The 23,020-nt window shown below is 40.1% G+C and overlaps 2 protein-coding genes across 3 annotated transcripts in view; both read left to right on the forward strand.

The window, feature by feature from the left end:
- Positions 1-20,189, forward strand: part of LOC119896424 (sodium channel protein type 4 subunit alpha-like) — a 212,026-nt gene extending 191,837 nt beyond the window's left edge. Inside the window, 9 exon segments of the mRNA XM_038709856.1 lie at positions 433-606; positions 4,076-4,198; positions 7,305-7,580; positions 13,739-13,792; positions 14,335-14,472; positions 14,697-14,731; positions 14,733-14,799; positions 15,774-16,044; positions 18,227-20,189. Coding sequence (XP_038565784.1) covers positions 433-606; positions 4,076-4,198; positions 7,305-7,580; positions 13,739-13,792; positions 14,335-14,472; positions 14,697-14,731; positions 14,733-14,799; positions 15,774-16,044; positions 18,227-19,530 — 2,442 coding nt within the window. The 3' untranslated portion in view covers positions 19,531-20,189.
- LOC119893815 (NACHT, LRR and PYD domains-containing protein 12-like) overlaps positions 1-23,020 on the forward strand; it is a 636,326-nt gene that overhangs the window by 532,840 nt on the left and 80,466 nt on the right. The gene's annotated exons all lie outside the window — the stretch shown is intronic.

The raw sequence follows: 23,020 nt of genomic DNA on the forward strand, positions 1-23,020 counted from the left end.
TAGTTTACTTTATTGTAGTTTACTGGACTGGATTGTAGATTACTTTGTTTACTTTACACTTCACTATCCTTTACTTTACTTAATTCACTTTACCAAACTTTACCGTAGTTTACTTTACTTTGGTGTTATTTACTTTACTTAACTTAATGCACTTTATGGTCATGTAGTTTGCTATAGTTTACTTTTATTCTACAACAACATTTATTATCCTTCTAGAGGACGGTGTGAGCTGAATGACATCATCCTTTTTCTATGATTGTATTGGCTAGTTGTTTGACTGAAACAACAGTAACAATAACTTAAAGAACAAACTTTATTTCAGTTTCAATACCCTGAAGATAATCACACATTTGATAGATCTTTAGGGATCAATTAAATCAGAATATCCACTGAGATCAGATCTCAAAACACCTTCTCTGCTGCCCCCGTCAGGCCTTTGAGGACATCTACATCGAGCAGAGGAAGGTGGTCAAGGTGATACTGGAATACGCAGACAAGATCTTCACCTACATCTTCATCCTAGAGATGCTGCTCAAGTGGCTCGCCTACGGCTTCAAGAAGTACTTCACCAACTACTGGTGCTGGCTCGACTTCCTCATCGTCGATGTAAGTCGAACGGGATGCATCGGTTTATTAGTTAGTCGGAAAGTTTATTTTAGTTTTAGCTTCTTTTTGACCACATTCATAAAGTTAGCAGAGATAATGACAATGATAATAGAGAAGAAATACTGTAACGTTGATCATGGTGACAAAAGCCAACGATGTTTATATTAATACTGACGTCATAATGACCGTAATCGTTATTTTATACCTGTTAACATTGATGTTGATGCCAGTAATGACAAATCTGACAATTTTCAAAATGTCTTCAATATCTTTTTGTTGACACAAAAAGTGATTAGAGCTCACAATTATAATGGCTCAGGTGACATAACAGCGCTGATGGTGATGAGAAAGTGAACATACAAAAACAGTAATTCAGTCAGCCAACTCGTGTGCTCTAGATTATTATTATATATAATTAGTAGAAAATGTACAGTGTTGATGTTTGAGCTGGTGGCAGTGCAGATGATGATGCCAAAGTTGACATCACTGATGATATTGAGGACACACAGAGAGTTTAATAATGTTGATGAGTTACAGAAACACACTGATTCCTGAAATGGATAAATATTGATAATTTTCTAGACTATAATGAAAGACAATATAATAAAAGACTTACGAGACATCGACAGAAAAAGAGATACGGAGAAAATATTTCTACTTTTCATTCATTATTTACATTTTAAGATGGCTTAAATATCTTTATTACATTGTCTTTTTTTCTTTAATTCAGTCCTTTCCTCACTTTGCTTAAACAGAATATCATTTTTTAAATCTTCCTTGATAATTTATCTATAATTAACCTATTTTTCCAGATTTCTGATTTCAAGAATAGAGAAACGAGAGAGAGCTATGTTATAATTGTCACATTGTTTGTTTGTTTAATTTACTTTTAACATATTGTTATACTATTACTTTGGCAATGTGAACATTATTCTTTTGTGCCAATAAAGCCATTTTTAGAATTGAAATTGAAAATTGAAATGAGAAAAGGCAGGAAGAGAGAGTAATCATGCAGAGAGGCTGAAAGAAAGATGGAGTAATGGAATATGAATCAGCGAAAGAGAGACGTCATGTGTCATTTCAACAGTATATTTCACCAGATTATGCAATTACTGTTTTCTGTGCGCACACTTGACTTGACCATGCTGACTGCACGGAGCAGAGGCAGTGACCGGAAGAGGAGAGGGAGGAGAAGTGTGAGAGAGTGGGGGAATGAATGAAAATGATGAACAGATGAGAGAGATGTGGGAAGTAAGGAGGGATATATAGAGATAACTAAAATTGTTTTTGTTAACGTTACAGTATCATGTCAAACTAAGAGAGATGTATCACTCTCAGGTGGTTTGTGTTAAAGTAGTTGTTTTGTTGCTGTGAACCTTCCCTGAAATAATGGACTCCATGAATAAAATGAGCGAGAGACTTAGAGAGACAAAGAGAGGAGCAGAGAGAGAGAGAGAGAGCGTGCACACAGCCTCCGGTCAAACGATCAGCAGTGGCTTTTTAACCTCACACACAGACACACATAGATGTGTATATTTCGTCGCACACTTTCACTCTGCTGGGCAGGATTTTGCTGGGCTAGAGTGACACACGCACACACAAACAGTTTAGATACACACCATACATACAGTATGCATGCATTGCGTTGGGATGTGACACATCCTCTCTTGTTTTCTGGGCGTTTTCCGCCGGGCCGTCTTCACAAATGACACTGTGTGTAGTGATGTTTCTATGTGACTGTAATGGCCTGAAGATAGAGAATAAAGAGAGTGTGTGGAGTCACAGAGATCTAACAATGCACTTTTGAGACAATACACAGAACAGAGGGTTATTAAAAAGACAGAAAGTTGTGAAAGACTCACATCTTGACCTTAAAGCTGCATTAATCTGATTTTAGCCTCTAGGGGGCAGAAAAACACTGAAATAATCTAACAAATATACACTACAAATGAATGTCATATAAGATCCGAAGGGAAATTGTAAGGGCTTAACTCATTTAAGTTTATTAAAGACACTAAATGTCAATATTTATGGCATGCTTAAATACTTCAGTTTAATTTCTGCACGTTAGACTTCCACCCACTCAGTTGATGTTTGTAATAACTGTGTAACCCATAACCTGTAGATCTCAGTGTTGGGTCTGCTGGCTCAGTACATCTCTGTGGACCAGATCACCACCATGCGGGTGCTGAGGACATTCAGGGCCCTCCGTCCTCTCCGTGCCGCGTCCCGCTTCGCTGGTATCAGGGTAAGAACCGGGTGAACTCACCTGGAGCTCCGCCCTCCGACCCACCGGAGACCTGCCGCTCAATCGTGAAAATCAGACGCTCATGTGGGGCTTCGCTGGCTGGCTTTAGAGGGTTTTAGAGATGCTGTGGTTTCTGTTTGACTAGAGGTTTGTGTCATCTTGGCTTTGATCAGAGGTAATATTTCAGACTGTTTACGATACAGCTACAGTATTTACAGTTAATCATCCCTGGTATTACTGAACTTCCCCCCTAACTTCAAGTTATACGTCCAACATGTATCATTTAGCCAACTTAACTGTTGTTTCACATTTTTCCTGTGATAAAGATGTGAATATCTCGTGTCCAGTTCTTGCTTCTCTCACATAATCTCAAATATCAGATTATGTATTTATTTCATGAGTTGAAGTTTTTGAGGCTGCGTTGTTGCACACTTAGACCTCATATGTGATTTAACATTAACATATTTGACTGACTTTTGGATAATCAGGTTGTAGTGCGGTCGTTGTCTTTTCTTCATCACATCCACTTCTGCTAACATTTCCTAAAAAGTACTAACAAGTTCAAAGTATTACAATACAGTCTGTTGTATTACCTCTTTCTAAAAGCTACCATGACTAAGGCCAAACCAGTCGAAAAACATTTCTACTGACCTTCACTGGCTCTAAATAATCAACCCGACTGACCCAGTAAAGAATGAATCCTTTCTTTTCCACAGTTTGAATGAAGGAGTGAATTCAGTGATGTTGAACTGAATATTAACACAATGATGTTCTCATCTATAGCTTCACCTGAGGACTGTTTCAGTAACATTTTGTTTAACAGGTCGAAGCTCAGTTCACCATCAAAGACTCATCTAAAGTCATTTTAAAAAGAAGCAGCTGTGTACTTGGGGCTGCCGTTATAATCTGTCACACCAAAACTAACTTTTAATTACTTTCCTCTCCTGCAGGAGTCTTCAGTCATCTGATATTTAAACTACCACGCCTTTGTCTTTCCTCATATCGCCAGTTCTGATCGGCTGGTTTCATCCCTGATGCCGTCGATCAGTCCTCTCCCGCTCTGTCTTCGTCTTTGATTAGATTAGACGTTAACTGTCCCGCTTCTCTCTTCTGTTTCCCTTCCTTTCTGACTTTCCGTCTCTCTTTCCGCCTGTCTCTGAACTTCTATCTCTATCTTTTTCTATCTTTTCCCTCCCCCCTTTCCCTCTCCCTCTCCTCCAGGTCTCATTGGTCAGTTTGGTGGCCAACACGTTGGGTTATTCAGACTTTGCAGCCATCAAATCCCTGCGGACGCTGCGGGCCCTGCGACCCCTCAGAGCCCTCTCCAGATTTGAAGGCATGAGGGTAAGAGTCAGTGTTAATATAACAAACACACTTGGGCACCTGGATTCAATATCTTCTATTCAAGAGGAGCGCTTGGTTTATCACACTTTAAAAACAAGATCAAGATCTAACAGGCATTTTCTTTGGTAGTATTATATCCAAAGAGAATACTTGTAAGTAAGAAAAGAGAAAACAAACTCTGATGAGGGTTAGTTTACTTGTCACGGCAGGTCATACTCAGCCTGAGAACATATGAATAGGAGTTTTTCTGAAAGAAGCATGATTATCATATTAGCCTACATGCCAACATAGATGGATTGGGCGGTTATAAAAGAATATCTATTGAAAAATGCTAAACACGATGAAGGTTAGTATTAACTTCATTTAACAAGGTCACTAATTGGTCCTTTTTATAAAAGTGTTGACACAAGGACTCCGAATTTCAGCTTTTTGGCTATTACCTTTCATAACTTCTGTGCCTTTTGTGTGGTGAGTCATTCTGTCTGAGGAGGCGGTAAAAAGACTTTATTCTGAGAACTAACTAGAGTTATATCATCAACTGAAGTCTATTGCTACATAATCTAAGAGATAAATAATATAAATCAAGCGCTCCCCTGTAAATATTTTGGTGCCCAGGTGTTTTTATCATAGACTGTATAAAACACAGACGTAATCTCCATCGTCACCCATAGTTTTCTAAAGAAGCTCAAAATGTGCGGCTCCCTGTGGCTCCGGCCGCAGTGCCTGACGCTGGCTAAGAGGTGGAGCTGAGGTGGCTGCTGAACCACCTGGTGGCAAGCCACTTAAGAACTTCCCGTCATTAAAAGCCATGCCCTTAAATATGCCTAACTTTAAGCCGTGATATAATGTAAGCAGGCGTGTTATGTAAAAATGTATCCCTATTTTTTTGTCACGAAGGGGGAAATTAGCTAAAGCGATCAAAACCATTTTTCTGTAAAGATCTTTGGAGATTGGCTCCCTTTCAGAGCCAGCCTCAAGTGGCCATTCGAGGAACTGCAGTTTTTGGCATTTCCACATTGGCTTCGTTTTCCATCCCCTGAGGTTGCTGCTTAGTTTTTGTGGTAGTAACCTCTCACCTATTTCATCCTCCCATCACCGACATTCTGCTCTCTGATTGGTTCATGTCATTACGTCCTGTCAGTGTTTCCATGTGGCTTTGACTTGATTTATTCCTCCTCAGAGATTTTCTCTTTTCAGAAAACAAAAACCTGAATGTTCCATGTTAAACTGTGTGTGTCCATAAACCTTTGTGACCAGGCAAGAAAGATCAACCTCCACTCTCTCTTTCTGTTTCCATCCCACTCATCAGTATTACTGACAGGGGCAAAGAGTCAGTGTCCTGCAGAGACCTTCCTCTGTAGTGTGACTACACAATCACTAAAGCTAAATGATTGATTTCCTCTAGATTATGATGTGTTGACAAGTTAACGCAGGTCTCAATTAGACGCCTGGTCTGGTTTTTATAGAAGTTCTTTGGCTGTATAAAACCGCTTAAAGCCCACCAGGTCAACGGGTATCAAACTGTACGATCAGTATTTTGTAATCCAGCTCATTTTCAACGCAGCAAAGAAAGAGTGACCCCTGGGTTTAAGATGAAAGGGGAAATGTACAGACGGAGGTGTGCAGGATGCTGACTCTGGTTCACATGAGGTTTGCGACCTGTGTTGCATGCTGGGAAGTCTGAGCTTTCACTCTCCCATGGTCCTCTCCTCTCGGCTTTGTCCGGCTGAGAAGATTAGCCCTTCATGTCAATTTACAAGTGCTGCACACTCAGCATGGGATTCTGGGTAGAAGAGCTGCATTGTGGGTATAATGAGGAGGGCTGGAGTGGCAGGTTGAATTTTCTTTTTCTGTAGAGACATTAGTTGACTAGCTTTCTCTATGTAGGAGCACCAACAGCAAGGAGGAAGCTTTTCCCCAAATACATACCAAATAATAAGAAATGCACATCTCAGCTTGACTAAAAAAATGCTGCTGAGTTTGTTCTGATTTTTCTGACAGTTTTACTAAATGTGATCATTGTGCTACATTCAGTTTACATGGGACGAAACACCAAGATGGGAAATTTTATATATCAATGCAACAAGAAACGTTAAACAATTGAAGTGAAATCATTTTGCATTTTCTCCCATGTGAGCTGAACACAGTTACTGGAGTGACGCCCAAATCAGCTGTAGAATAAGCTTCAGTTCTTACAACCAACCGGGTTTAAGGGACTCGGGGTAAATAATAAAACACGATGGCTTACTGGCCAGATTCTCCAGCCTGCATCAACCCTACAATGCTGAAGCTAAAGCTGTGTTTCGCTTCGTGATGTGTGTCGTGCTGATTGCGTGCTGTGATGTAAATGCTGAGGGGATGCATCAAGTTCTGGTTCAACGTTGGTCAGGTTGATCGCTGACTTCTGGAAGTATTTTTCAAACTGTAAATTCCCATTCCCTAAACATAGAAACACACGAGTCTCCTGCATTATTTAACCACACTATGTTATGACTAAGTTTTCATAAATTAACTTTATTTCTGAGAGGTTATGATTTCTTTTCCAGTTTGGAGGATTGTTCTGAATTAAACAATACATATCAGAGCTGTTTTAATTTCAAAATACTTCATTGTTGCAGTTGGTAATAAAAGTTATATAAATTTAATTAAAAGTGTATTTTTGTTTTATTTTGTAGAGTTTAAAGCTCTGTGGTAGGATATTACTAATCGAAATGCATCTTGTGACTCATAGTTGACTTCTCCCCTTCAGTTTTTATGTCCACAGGCGCCTTATACTTTTGATAAACCAGAAATTTAAAACCTTTGCTCATCTTTAACACATCCAAGCCTTGAAGTCTCCTAACATTGTGCATGAGGAAAGGAAGGGATTTGTACTTCCAGAACCCGGGACACCTGAAATAACTCTTCCCATTTCACAACTCTATGAAAGTCAGTCATGTGTCCCAATCACTAATAAAACACAGAGAACACATACAGAAGAAATTGGTGTTTGTTAAACCTGACTAGCAACAGACTGGAAACTTGATGTTTTCCTAAGATTTAGTATTTGCACATGTAAGAAGTGTGTTTGGTATGTGTGTGACTCCGTGTGTTTCTGTCTGTCCAGGTGGTGGTTAACGCTCTGATCGGGGCGATTCCCTCCATCATGAACGTGCTGCTGGTCTGTCTCATCTTCTGGCTCATCTTCAGCATCATGGGCGTCAACCTGTTCGCCGGGAAGTTCGGCCGCTGCGTCAACCGCACTGGCTATGTCCACGAGGCCTCCGAAATCAACAACAAGTCCCAGTGCGAGTCGCGCAACGACACCTCGCAATACTACTGGACCAAAGTCAAGGTCAACTTTGACAACGTGGGGGCCGGGTACCTGGCTCTGCTGCAAGTGGTGAGAGACTGCGTCGGGGGTTTGGGGGGTATTTACAAAGAGAAGGCGAGTCTGGAGCTCACCAAGTTTTAAGAGTTAGATAGAAATGTTCAACATAAATCTAAATGCAAGTATTTTAACTTAATATCATGTTTAAATTGTCTTGATTATAGTGCAGCACTCTGCTTTATTTTGTTTTAGTGACCCAGAACAGGTTGATTTGTATTGGAAACAAGTTTCAAGAACCCCACTGACAGTTTTTTAGGACTCATAGGAAAAAATTACTTAATGGGGATTTTTTGCAGCATTGTATCCTTCCCACTATAGACCGACAGATACTGGATTTATTTTTTGGTCAAAACAGACAGTATATTTAAACACATTTCTTTTAAACATGATAAAATATATTTCCCGTGCCTCACAATTTCTGGAGCTAAATAGGAAATGGTTCACAAGGCTGCTTGGAGAGAAACAGAAATTGCTCTCAATCTCAAGAATAGATAATATCGCTGCATTCTGCCACAAACATCAAACACATAGGAAATTAAATTTGAGGGGTTCTCACCGGGAAGCCATTTATCCCTTTTTCTGGCTGTTGGTAGTGGTGGTTACTCAAAAAAACCCTAGCTCCAAGCTCTTGAGCTCTGCCTCACAGTCAATTACTGACGTATTCATTTAGAACTGGTTGTCTGGTTTTACTGCCCGGTTATTAAATATCCGCACCTTCCAGCCAATCAGAATTGGTATTTCTATTGTTACTTGTTAGCCAACATACAGTATGCTGATATGATATTGCTGTGACAAGTAGCCTATATGATGGCCAATGTATCACATAAAAACTCCTGCACAGGTTCTTCTTTAAAACTCTAATACTTAATTTGATCAAAGAATCATGGACACTTTTTTTTAAAGCTGGTGGATGATGAGAACACTATCGGCCATTTTTGTTTGTCAGACAGTAAACAGAGAGGAAGGGTTCGCTGCAGAGTGATTCATGATACATTAGGAGCCTTTTAAGTGGCTTTTAGACAGTTAAAAAACAACTCCAGTGCTTCATTTGCAGCGTGGGTCGGGGCTTGTCTTGCCCCAGAACTGAAACACGAATATGATCACTTTAACACACTGTCCTCTTGAACTCTTAAACACACTCCTCCATGTTTAAAAAAATAAAAAATAATGCATGCAAACCCCTGAGATCTGGAGAGAGTGACACGACGAGGTGATGTGACGGAGTATAAGGTGAGGAGGATGTAGATTTCCCCACAGACACTACTGCTGTTGGTCACAAACGCTCTCCATCTCTGAAACTTTTTATTTCTTCATCCCCCTACCATGTCATATAAAGATCCCCGGGGTCGACCCCACCCCCTTCAGATATCAGTGCAGCCGGACAAACCGAAGCTGCATTGCAGAACAATGCTGTAGGTGAAGGTGAAGGACATTGTGTTAATCTGTCACCGCAGCATCTGTATGAAGCTTTCACAGAAAACAAAGAGCTGAAGTGAAGAAATGGGGGACAAAATGGCGTGAAAAATCCTCTCCTGCCCATCAAACAAATTAAAACAGAGTGTCTCCTCCACGAACTGTAGGTGGTTTGACTTTTCTGCTTCTTCCCCCTCCCTCGCTGCCTTGATCTTCTTTCGTTCAGTCCATTTGATGTCTTAGCCTTAATTTTCCTCCCACACCTGTTCTTCATCACACTCACTTTTGACTTTTCCACTTCTCCGCTCGCCCTCCCTTTCTCTCTCCATTTGTCGTGTTTGCTTTAATTTCTTTTCACTGCCTACTCTCTCTCTCTTTGTCCATCAAAATTTAACAATTACTTACATTAAAATCACTTACAGTAAGATAAGAACCTCAATTAACAGTAGATAAACAATGATAAATAATCCAGTTTAGAGGTATTGGTGGGCCATTTTTAGGGATTTTTTAAAGCATAATTTAATAACATATGAAAAGAAATTCCCAGAAAAAAATGCATTTATTTATGTATTTACTTTAGTTGTAGTTGCAATTTGAAAATATGGGCTTCCATAGATGTGAATGTATTATGTAACTCATGTGTACAGTTCATCAGTGTGTAATAATTTGTATTGTATACAATGGCTGAGGTATTTATACAATGAATGTTAATGAGGTTGTTGTTTAGATATAAATCAATAAATATAACTAATCAATAAAAAGCAGCCATCTACACTACAGGTACTGCACGCAACTTGACACAATGGCACTGTTGCAAAAAAAAAAATGAAGGTAGGAAATATCAACACTTACCTTAAATTATTTACAACAAACTGTAATGTAGTTATAAGCAAATATAGGGACATTTTAAGTGTTTATTAATGTACCATGCTAACCAGCTAGCCCCGGCCCGTCCCTTGTTATGTAATACCACTTTGTACCTCCAGGGGCGATAGATAGTTTTTGAGTTACAGGTGAGCAAAACAAAATTAAAAGATAATAAATTATTTTCTCAACCAATACATACTTTTCTCACATATATAATTATTATCTTACATTCCAACATGTAGAAGGACGACTAAATTCCACTTGAGTGTTTTCATCTTTAATTTAACACATATTATTGGCATTAAAGATAAAATATGCTGAAAGAAGAAATAGCACATTCTTCTTTTTCTTCTTTTTATACATTAACTTGATGCATTGGCAATAAAACACACTTTGTTCAAAAGTTACACAGGCTCACTTTAAATAACATCACATTAGCGTACATTTGAACATTTATTTTGCCATTCAACCTCCTCCTTCTCTCACCTTTTCTCTTCATCCATCCCTCCCCTCATCCATCTTTTTCTTTTCAAAGGCTGTATGAGCTCATGACCTCTGTATTGTTCCTGTTTGAACAAACTGTGAAGGACTGTGCCAACTACATTAAACATACATTACACGTCCTAGTTTATGTCTGATTCTGACAGAAAAATCTTCTAATCTACGTCTGCTAAAATTATGAGGTGAAACTCAAATAAGGGATTAGTGTCTTCCTCAAAAGTTATATTCTATAAGTATGATGAAGGCTTTGAAACAGAATTTTAAAGACTTTTAATATCATTTATCAAGATACAATTTAGAAGAAAATATTGAACAGTAAAATGAAGATATAAAATGAGAAAAAAATTGCATTCAAACTATTTTGTCAAAACTTCTCAGGCGGTGGGATTTTGACTTTATCACTTTTTACTTTCTGTCTTTCGTTCCTTCTATCATTTTTTTTATTTGCGGTCTTTGCTATAATTTTTCTATTTAGTTTCTGCATTTCCAAACTTCCCTTGTGCTTTTCGTCTGTTGTTTTTCACTGTCTCTATTTCAATTCCTCCCACATTGTCTCTCCATCATCTGTTATTAAACACAACATGAACACAGCCAATTAGAGCCAAGGCAACTCCACTCTTTCCATCTCTCAATCATTTTGCTTTCATTCCTTACAAGGCCTTCATTTTCCTCCTCCCTCCTTACTCTGTTTCTTTTTCTTTCTCTAGTCAGCTCTCTATTTTCTTTCTCGCTCTCTGTCGCCCACAACGGGAGTCCTGAGAGCCTCCAATCAATCAGCGTCTGAGAGGCTTTTATTTTTAGAGCGACTCCAGCCAAGTGGGAGGGAAATGGAGAGATGGAGGGAGGGAGAGTGAGGGAGGGAGGGAGGGAGAAAATTTAAGTTCAAATGGAAAGAAAGAAACAGCAGTGAAGGAAGAGAGATGGAGGAAAGAGATAAGTAAGAGGGAGAGAGAGGGATTTAAGTGAAAGTGAAGACAGACAGATGCTGGGTGGATGGAGGAAATGTGACAAGGTGGAAATGGAGAAAAGATAGGTGAGATACAAGGAGAGAGAGGATTAAAAGGATGGAGATATAACATATAATATATATAAGATGTATGTATGTATTTATATATGTGTATAAAGAGAGATAGGATGGCACAGAAGAAGAAAGTAAAGGAGAGATGGCTGAGAGGAAGAAGGGGTAAAGAGAAGTGGGAGTTGGAGAAGGAGGAAAGTAAGAATAGTGTAAAAAAGGGATGGAGAAAAAATGGAAAGAAAAACCGCAGTCTTACGGATTTCTTAATGGAAAGAGAGAGAAGGCCGCGGAGATCTTGAGAGTTGTTGAGAGTACGGTTTCCCTGGAAACGAGTCACTCAGCATCTCGCCGTGTATGCGTCGCAATGGTTGGCGGGGGCAACCCTTCCATTAGCATCTGGAAATAGCTCCACGCTGCAAAAATGATGCAGGGCGAGAATTTACTGAGCTCAGTTTAAAGGATTTGTGGACATCTGCAACTCTGAATTGTCCTGTTTGTTCTGATGGTTCATTTTTTTTATTACATTCCTTAAAGGTTCAGTGTGTGATATTAGGATCTATTGACACAAATGCAATATTATATTATGACTATATTTTCAGTGGTGTGTAAAGACCTTACATAATGAACCATTATGTTTTATTACCTTAGAACATTTTTTATCTGCATACACCACTGGTCCTCTTACATGAACATCGCCGTGTTTCGCCGCCATGTTTCTACAGTATCCCAAACAGACAAACTGCTCTTCATAGCGCGTTTCATCCCTACGTTGAATACTTATGAAAAACAAGCAGAAGTAGTAGTAATATGGTTTATTAGAAGTAAGAAAAGAAGAGAAATTTGGACAAATGGGGGACTACACATGTGGTGTCAGAATATTCAGAATGTTTTTTCTCTCCTTATATGTGTACATGGGACATAAAGTAGTATACAGAACAGTACACATATATAAGAAGACACGAATAATAAAAACATTGCCTGGGGAAGTCCATATTATATCAAAAATATTACAAGAAGACTATATGTTGACAGTTTTTACAGCCTTTTTGTTGTTGGATTTAGAAATTAAAATTCTCTGATAATGCTAATCTAACACATCTTTGTAGTAGCGTCCATGTTGATTCTACATTCAGACTTAGAAGCACATGACCTCACACTGAAATCAGAAGAACGACTTCACAACTGGGGAAATGGGACCATCCGAGGAGCACGTGAATTCACAGTGAGCCGTTGGTTGCAATTTGCAACCGTCTCCACTGGATGCCACTAAAACGTACCCAATGAACCTTTAAAGTCAATATTTGGTCAAAAATGTTGTTAAGAATCATCTCAATTTACTAAAATCATGGAATTGCTTGTTTTTCTTGACTCTAAAGCCGAAAAACTATTCAGTTTATTATTTTAATATACAACAAAGAAGCAAATCCTCACAACTGAGAAGCTGGAACCAGATAAAATTTGGTGCTTATCCTTTAAAATTGACCTAGACAATTCATTAATTACCATAAACTTGTTAATCATTTTTCTGTTGACCTTGTTGATTAATCAGCCACTTTCTTCAGCTCCTGTTGAACATATATGCAAACTGTTTGCGAAAGGCAGCAAACCTCTTCATCAACAGATGGTTCAGTGTGGCTGCAGACTGATGACTGAGACACCGCCACCCGTAAACGTCTTCACATCCGTTAAAAATCTCTGGCTACTAAGCGCGCTGTCTTTTACAACATGCCCCGTCTCGCTCACATCCGACAGGCCCTTATAATAATAACAGGTGGTAACTCCTGGCGACGAGATGATTTTAGGTCTGAGTGACGGACGGCAGGCGCCCACTCATCCAAATTATGCTGTTACCTCACATCTGCATCTTTTTTTCCTCTCCTACCTTTCTGCCACCTGTTCTTTCTCCTCTCTTCACCTTTTTTAATCTCAATCATCTGCTCCCTCCCTGCTGAGGAAGGAAGTCCATGAAAGGACGTGTTGATCTTTCATTGAGAAAAACTGCGGTGGTGTTTTCATGGCGCTCGGACTCTTTCTCTCTCTGCTAATTTTCTGCCAAAATGGGAAAGCTGCTTTAAGATACCTTTTGTTCAGATATTCACTTAAGTGTAGGAAATATGCAGGTGTCGTCTTTGTGACGGGGTGCAGAGAAACTCAGAACACACTTGACACACAAAGAAACAAAAAACAGGAGCTCACAGTCTCTCTCGCTTTTCATTAGAAGAACAGCCAGGATTGAAGAAAAGTTATTATAATTACATTTTCTTATTTCATCCTGTTCCCATGAATCATCTTGTGCTTTTCAGATTGATTTTGCAACTACTCCAACAGTTAATGGTAATATTGTAATTATCTGATGTTTTTTGTCTCCAAGGCAACTTTCAAAGGCTGGATGGACATCATGTATGCAGCTGTGGATTCACGAGCTGTAAGTTTGAATTTGGATGTTTCTCTGGGTCAGATTACACCACCGGATGAGATTAAAAGTAAAAAAGGTGAAAAGAGATGAGCTCAGATAAAAACACAGATTAAACAGGATGAACCAACACGAGTTTCCAGTTTCAACAGAAAGGTAAAATTAGACCTCAAATAAAAAGATGCTGTCAGATTACAAAGGTTCAATAACAGGAAATTCAGTTATTACGAAATTTAAAGGAAAATTGTAGATTCAGTAAAAATAAAAAGGTAAAATGAGTCAGATTAATGTTTAAGAGATATGGAAAATTAAAATAATGAGATGAGAATAGCTCGTGATCAGAGATAATATGCAAAAGATGAAAAGCAGTTAGACATTGTATTAGATCTAGAGTAATACATTAAAAAATGAGGAAGAAATGAGAAACACTAAAAGTGATTATGTGAGAGGCTGAAGGAGACATGAGCACAATGAATGATCAATGGGTATGAAGTGGAAAAAGAGGCGTATTTCTTTTTTAATGTGATCTGTGTATGTGTGTGTGTTCCTGTCAGGTTGAGGAGCAGCCTATCAAGGAGATCAATCTGTACATGTATCTGTACTTTGTCATCTTCATCATCTTCGGCTCCTTCTTCACCCTCAATCTCTTCATCGGTGTTATCATCGATAACTTCAACCAGCAGAAAAGGAAGATAAGTACCACAGCAGAAACGACGTTCACGTATCTAAAACACGTAAATAAATAGACATAACAATGTGTTGCCATCTTATTTCCACAGCAAGTAAAAGACTATGTTTATAGATTTACAAAATGCCGAGTGTATTAAGAGCAGGATAGTTTGAGAGGTCGGGAGCAACATGTTGTTGTGTCCTGCTCGGTGAAAATAACAGAGTTGTTGTTGTTGTGTTTGTTTACTTAGGAGGACAGGATATCTTCATGACAGAGGAGCAGAAAATACTACAATGCTATGAAGAAACTGGGCTCCAAGAAACCTCAGAAGCCCATCCCCAGACCTCTGGTACCAACACACCACACACTTCAAAATATAAACATTTATTCTGTTTTAATCCACAGTGATGGAAACATCCATGTTTGTATGTGTTCAAATCAAGTAAATCGATCTGTAGAGCGCATTTAAAAAACATGTTCAGTAGTTTAAACTTACAATTAAATAATTGGTAGGAAAAATAAAATTATTAAATAGTAACTGCTGACATGGTGAAAATGCAGTTGTAGTCCTACGTCTTCCTCTCTCTGTCTCTCGATGTCAAATTCAAATACAGTAAATTCTCAAATAAAAGACAGCATTCCAATAATAGCCAAGAGCCAAATTATGGCTTGTTGTTGACACAGACAAGTAAAGATTACGGGGATGACCTGGTAAAATCAGCGTAATTTTTCCATTATAGTTAAGCTCTGTCAATAAAACACAACACTTCCTGCAGTTATTTCACATTTCTACAAGTCTAAAAGGTTCGGGCTGGAAGGCTTTTAATGTGAAACATCTGTGCAGGAACCATCGCTGCCAACTTACAAAAGATTTAAATAAAAGGCAAAGTTGAAGAAATAGTGAATAAAAACCTTTTCTGTTAGAGAAATGAAGATGACTTTGGCACGACTGTTGTGGTACCTAATGGAATTACTTCTGTAGAAGTGTATAGTGTAACAACGAGTAAATATACGCAAGTTGTTGTATTTGCAATGGAAAAATAATGAATTAATTCATTTAAAACAGGGAGGTTTCTTTTAAAATATGGTCACATATAAAACAGGGAAGATTGGGGGAAAAAATATTAGGAATTAGGAATAAAGGTCTTAGTATAATATTGTACAAATACCAGGATATCAGTTAATAAAGGCCACTTTTTGAGAGTTTATGGTACGTTTTTATTTGCATTAATGGGTAATATTGCCATTGTTGCAAAAGAAAGTGTGAAATAAATGTTCAATCATCAATCAGTAACAGACAGCATCCTCTCTTTCCCTCCCCAGAACCCGCTGCAGGGCTTCTTCTTCGACCTGGTGGCAAAGCAGGCGTTCGACATCATCATCATGGTGATGATCCTCTTCAACATGATCACCATGATGGTGGAGACGGACGAGCAGTCGCCCCAGATGGAGTACATCCTTAACAAAATCAACCTGGCCTTCATCATCGTCTTCACCTTCGAGTGCCTCATCAAGATCATGGCGCTGCGATGCTACTTCTTCACAGTCGGCTGGAACATCTTCGACTTCGTGGTCGTCATTCTCTCCATCGTTGGTGAGTTCAATGTAATAGATATTTTCACAAACCAAGAAAACTTTATTATCCAGCGGGTGATTTCAAAGGTTTCAAAAAGTTGATTTCACAACCATAAAAGGACATATAGTGTTGTGTAAAGAGTAAAACTAAATTACTAAAATGACTGAACTGGTTTAACATGACCGTATTTTCCAAACGATAATGAGATACATCATGACGTATGTGTAAGGTACACATACACAATACCTGCACTGTTCAAAATTAACATTAATAAGTATTTTTACTTTAAACTATGTGTGTCTATTTTAAATTAGAACAATATTCTGTTGATATGTGTTTATTAATGACGGGCATAATCACCACTCGTCTATTAAAACAAGCCTTTTTTTTGCTTCATGACGACGGCTATTGTTAGACAAACTATCCTTAATCATACTCGTAGTAAAATAAAAGATTTAAGTCCGCTTTGAGCACTGTTTGACCACTAGAGAGCGCTCAAGAGGAAAATCAGACCCTCCGACCTGAGACACGATCCGCTGCTAAATGCTCCACTAACCAATTGACTCACCAGCAACGGTGTTTTCATCAAAGCTTGTTTGATGGAAAAACACTGAACCTGAACCAGACAGTTAATGTTCCAGAAAACCAAAACTAGGATCTAAAAGAGGCTAAAATATTTTGTAGAACTGAGCTGGATGTTGAAAATTTCACATTATTCATATAGTGAGGCATCATGTGTGGCAGCAGGAAGCATTGTAATGTCTGCCTGACAGTTATTTGTCAACAAAGTGACCATCCGGGTGGCCTTGATGTTTTACCCTGTACCAAGGTCCCGTATGGTTATATACAGTACCACACACACACATGACAGAACATCCTACAGAGGCAGCACGGAGCTACCTAAGCAGGTAATTTAGCTATCAGTGTTGTGACAAGATTGTATGTGTGTGTAATTAAGTGTGTGCCTGCGTGGATGTGTTTTGTGTGCACGCTCAGACGAGGCTGCCTGGGGGAGGTGAAGGTAACAGCAGCAATCAGAGCTGCCAGGGGGCGTTCCCTGGAGACAAATCAAACATGATTGACCTGTTATATCAGCTGTGTGTGTGTGAGGGAGAGAGAAAGATGTCAGGATGGGTTGGGGGGGGGGGTGTAGTTGAGTTGATGTACGATGTGATGGTGATTCCCTCTCGACTCCCCCCTGCTCATCCCTTACATCACCTATAACTCAACACAGGGAGATGAATGAAAGATAGAGGTGGGTGGGTGTCTTAGGGTGGGTGGGGGGGGGGCAGCTCCTCTTTGAGTTTATCATTCCTGGATAACAAGGAAAAGATGGATGAATTACAGCGTTGGAAGGGAACGACGGCTCAGCCCTCCAGAACCAATTACTCAAGGTGTAATCACGGCTGACCTGCCACATAAAGACTGAAATGGCCAAACGGAGGGCTTTTCGATATCTCACAGGAATGTCCTCAAATAAAAGAAAGTCTTGGTCAACTAATAGTCTTCAGCTAATCGATTTAAGGTGATGTAGGCGGGGGAATCCAGCTCATAGTTTCTCCTGCTTCTCTGCAGATGAAATCCGTCCTGCAGGACGACCCCTTCAAATCGTGTTCTTATTAAAGATCAGACCATTTTTGTGATTGACTCACCTGCTCTAAATACAGTGTCACGCTCCAGTTTTGACAGATTAGTAGCTGATTTAACCAAAAATGACTCATTGATTGAAAAACGTGCCTGGATGAAGAGCCTAACTACTAATGAATAACATATTGACTAAGAGAGTAAAGCACTTGTAACTGTAGTCCCCAGCATCCATGTTGGAGGTCTGCAGCTCTGTGGGGAGCTGGGAACTGATCATTTCATCACTAATCAGAAGCAGTTGGCTCACTGGCTAGCTGACAGTAGTATCTGTTCAGTTAACCTTCACTGAATAGTTAATGTAATCACACAAATCTGTCTCTCACTGGTTCCCCAGCTTTATGAAAGTTCAAAGCTAAGTTGTCATTTGATGAAATTAAAACTGAATAGTTTTGAAAATGCAAATAGATCTTGGTTAGTCAATGAAAATGTGCAAAGTTAAATGAAAAAAAGTTGACTCCTGGCTTCGGACATGCATATGAATGTCTATAAGCTAAAAATGTATGTGTCTGTACAAGAATACCTGAGTTATATACTTTTCTTCTTATCTATATTTCAGGTATCGTGCTCGCTGACATTATCGAGAAGTACTTTGTCTCGCCAACACTGTTCCGAGTGATTCGACTGGCTCGTATTGGACGGATTCTGCGTCTCATCAGAGGCGCTAAGGGCATCCGGACGTTACTGTTCGCCCTCATGATGTCCCTCCCTGCTCTCTTCAACATCGGGCTCCTCCTCTTCCTGGTCATGTTCATCTACGCCATCTTCGGCATGGCCAACTTCGCCTATGTCAAAAGGCAGTCGGGGATCGACGACATGTTCAACTTTGAGACATTTGGGAACAGCATGATCTGCTTGTTCCAGATCACCACCTCCGCTGGCTGGGACAGCCTGCTCAGCCCCATCCTCAACAACTCCCCCGAGGAGTGCAACCCCAACATCCCCCACACCGGCACCACCGTCCGGGGGAACTGTGGGAACCCCTCGGTGGGCATCACCTTCTTCGTCACCTACATCATCATCTCCTTCCTCATCGTAGTGAACATGTACATCGCCATCATCTTGGAGAACTTCAGCGTGGCCACAGAGGAGAGCACCGAGCCGCTGAGCGAGGACGACTTTGAGATGTTCTACGAGGTTTGGGAGAAGTTCGACCCAGAGGCCACGCAGTTCATTGAGTACGCCAAGCTGTCAGATTTTGCAGATTCGCTGTCAGAGCCGCTGCGCATCAGCAAGCCTAACAAGATCAAACTGATCTCCATGGACCTGCCCATGGTCAGTGGGGACAAGATCCACTGTCTGGACATCCTCTTTGCCTTCACAAAGCGTGTTCTGGGTGAGTCGGGCGAGATGGACGCCCTCAAGCAGCAGATGGAGGAGAAGTTTATGATGGCCAACCCGTCTAAGATCTCCTATGAGCCAATCACAACAACTCTGAGGCGCAAACAGGAAGAGGTCTCCGCCACGGTGATCCAAAGGTGCTATCGCAGACACCTGGTAAGGCGGCAGTTGAAGGCCGCCTCCTACTTGTACCGCCAGATCACCACACCTCGACACGTCGGAAGTGAAGGTGAAGAAGGCAGCGAGGTCTTCGGGGAGGATGCACCTGAGAAAGAAGGGCTGATCGCCACCATGATGAGGGAAAACTATGGTTCGAGTTTGTTAGGGATAGAGCGCTCCGAGACGGTCTCCTCCATTTCGTCCCCGCCCTCCTATGACAGCGCGACGCGAGCCACATCAGAGATCTTGCACCCGTTCGCTGCCAACTCAGAAACAATCCCTGTCGAGACAGCAGACAGCGAACCGAGTGAACAATCGACGTCAGTGGTCGACTCTGACAGACAGCAGGAAACAGTACCATAGCGGGAACCAAAAAGTTTTACAAATTAGGATATCCTCGTTTTGGGTTAAGCCTGTTTGTTCTTTTGTTCACTGAATGTACCATAGCTGAGGAGTGCTGAGTAGATGGCAGGAAGAAGCTATAAGCGAGGAACTGCAGGAGGAATCGAGTGAAAGAGCAAAAAAAAGTGGAATATTTACTACCTTTAACGTTATTTCCTGTTCCCTGCGGAGATTCCTGGACTCGACTCAACAGCGTCTTTGGAGTTTCTTAAAGGGAAGCAGAAAAACTGCAGTAACAGAGAGGGAAACCCCGTCTGTCAAGTCAACTCTGCCTTTGTTGGAGTAAAAAGACAGAAGCGTAGATCCCTTTGACCTCTTGGGTCTCTCACGTGGACCGGAGCCAGGGGTTCGGAACACTGACTGACCTTTGACCTCGGCTACAGGGGGTCAGAGGTGTCACAACAACTATATCAGATGTATCCATCATTTATTGGCCTGGGGGGTTTGTGCCTTCCCACAGTTGATCAATATTCTCAGAGTACGCCTGGCTGTCAGAGCGACGGTGTTCCTGGTGGTGTTTCTCGGCACGTTACTGTCTGACTGACTGAGACTCAAGAGAGGAGGCAAAGTAATGACAACGTGATTTTAAAACATGTTTTCGTAGTAAAAAGTATAACTTTGTTGATGTTACCAGTCTTTTAATAGCGGTACAATTATTACTATTTTTTATATTTTTTAGAGTAAGTTGAAGAAAAAAAATAAGCAGGCTCCCTCTTTCGACTTTGGAGTGGCACTAGCTAAGAGATTGTAATAGAGGAGAAGAGAGGGTGCGGTCAGGAAAAGAAAACTAAAAAATCTGAGAAGTAACTTCATCTGTTTTTGTTGGCAGTTTTGCACTTTTGAGTTTACATGTGCTGTCACTTTACTGCACCTGGGCAAAGATACATTGAAAAGAAGAGCCTGGGATGTATTTATTTTTAATCTGAAACCTTTCAGATGACACCAAAAACTAATACAAGTGCACAATGAGATTTTAAACCCGGACTCTTCCAACATGTCTTTTGCCCTGGTGGTGAACATCCTCGTGTCCTTTACTTTTTTGGCCGATGGGTGATTTGTCTAAAAGTCCAGATTGAAAGTAAATTTTTTTGAGCTTCCCTTCACGAACAAACTTGAACAAAAAAACTCCTGCTGCATTGATACATTTGCAAATTGGTGGTTACTGGCTGGTAGTCAAGACTGACATTGATCAATGATGTGATTTGGTAAGAATGTAGTGTGCAGATGTGATGTTAAACGTAAAAATCAGCAATTTGGTGCAAGAGGTTTATCAATATCTCAAGTACATTTATTGTTTACTCACAATTCTAAATAATTTAATAAGCTTTCCTAAAAAGAAAACACGTATTTATAAAAACAACATTTATATCACAAGACATTGACACCTCAGGCTTTTTTCAAAGCCATATAAATATTGTTCAGTGCATTTTAAAGGAGCAGACTGGTGGTTTGAGACAAGCTTGGCAAAATGGAAATAATATAAATTTAAGTATGTTTAATAAGCATGCAACAAACCAGCAGTCTTTGCATTTTACCAACTGAACAAAGTAAATGCATGCAGGACTTCTCTCACATGTTGGGCTTTTTTAATGCCATGAATAATGTTTTTCCTCTATCAGGGGATTTAATGTCGCTGATGTACTTTTTTGGCAAATCACCCGCTGTCATTATCTACCCGTCTGGTTTGAGTTCGGCTCGGCACAAACAGCTCACACCCAAACCGAATTCTTTAAGGCTTAAATGGGCTCAAGAATATTTGAGGTGTCGACCGGCCCTGACCAGAGTGCGACAATCAACTCAGCACCTCAGCATCAGGATTTCACTCTGTTCAGTTCGATGAAAAGCTCACGCTGATCTTCATGATTTGGTGTTTGGTCGGTCATCAGTGTCCTGGAAAAACAGCTGATTATCAGTGTACAGATCAGTCCACAGCTGAAAACCCAGTCAGATCGTTTTCAGTGCAGTTATGTTCTTAAAGAAACAAGTGAGAAGTTGCCGAAGTCAAGACGAATTCTTTTGAAGATCAGAACAGTTTGCTAAATGACTCATTTGTTGTCATTCAAAATGGTGACAAGAGGATATATCAGGCTGTGAGACACACTCAATCATTGTTGGTAGATACATTCACTTTTGGATTTTGTCTCTTGATGGGATTGGTTGACAGTAAGTAAATGCAGACTGTCACCAGACTAATATATCATTTATCATCCCAGGTGAGATTCTATCTGAGAATGTTTAGACCGAATACTTTTTCAGGAAAATATCAGTGAAGTTATAGTTACTAACTGTAAATGAACCGGTGCTCCTGACGACAGTCAAACAGCGTTCGTCTGTGTTACAAACTACTTGGAGTCATTTAAAAATGGCTGCAGCTGAGCAGGTTTTTCCAGAACACTGGTGTGATGATGCTGAAACCTTTTCTGCTTCCCGTTTCCGCGGAACGATATGAAGAGTTTCGTGTGGGAAATAAATTGGGGAAGTTCTGATTGATGATAAGATTTGGAGGTAATTTTATAGTTTCAAATAGTGGGATTTTGCTAAAAGTTTATACTTTTTCCCCTGAAGGGTATCTGAGTTTGAAAGGAGACTCTTCAAATCAAAACGGTACTTTATTTATTTATTTATTTATTTATTGACTTTATTTTCTGGTTAATTGCTTTATTTAAATCTAAGATTGTTTTTTTTTGTTTTTGGCACGTTTTAGCTGCGCCCTGGAGGAAAAGCGGAGGCTGAGCGAGACGGCTCTTTATCTATTTTGCACAGATAAACAAAAAAACAAACCGCGTCTAGCAATAACGGTTTGCCGAAAACTTTTAAGTGAGTTCTTAGGTAACACTTGACTTCACAGAAGCTTTTTCTCACTGTATGAATCTGTGGAGTTACGTCCGGAGGGGGAATACTGATTTGTTGAAATCTGCTAAACTCTGACAGTGTTGCTGAGATCTCGCAGACGCACAGGTGAATACACTGGCAGGGAGCTGCTGTGAAGCAGTGCTACCGCTTGTTTTTATTAAGATGAAGTGTCAAAGTGTGTGTGTACAGCGTTCAGTTTGCTTTGATCTCAATATTTCGAACAACCTCTCTCTCTCCGTCTCTGTTGTCGTGGTCACCCGAGGGATCTTTACTAAGCGCTTTACTAGACTAATTAAAAAAGGAAAAAGAAAAAAAAAACAATTTTACTGGCACCGTCTGGACTCTATTTCTACTAGATTCTATTGAGAATAGATAACCATATAAACTAGGTAAATACTTAAGACACTGCTGAACTCTGCTGCGAGGCGTATTTCAGGTTGCAGTTGTGCTGAAGGGCTGTTTTCAGTAGCAATAGACCCAGAGTGTGCCTGCTACATACGAACCCCGACACTCCAAGCCATGCTTTCCCATTGATTGACTGACTGATAATGTGCTTGATTGACGGACTGGTTGATAATTTGATTTCTTGACTGGCAGA

This window comes from Micropterus salmoides, unplaced genomic scaffold (genome assembly GCF_014851395.1).
Source record: "Micropterus salmoides isolate LMB-PRFRI ecotype aquatic unplaced genomic scaffold, ASM1485139v1 Ms_hic_scaffold_1, whole genome shotgun sequence".
Taxonomy (NCBI): domain Eukaryota; kingdom Metazoa; phylum Chordata; class Actinopteri; order Centrarchiformes; family Centrarchidae; genus Micropterus; species Micropterus salmoides.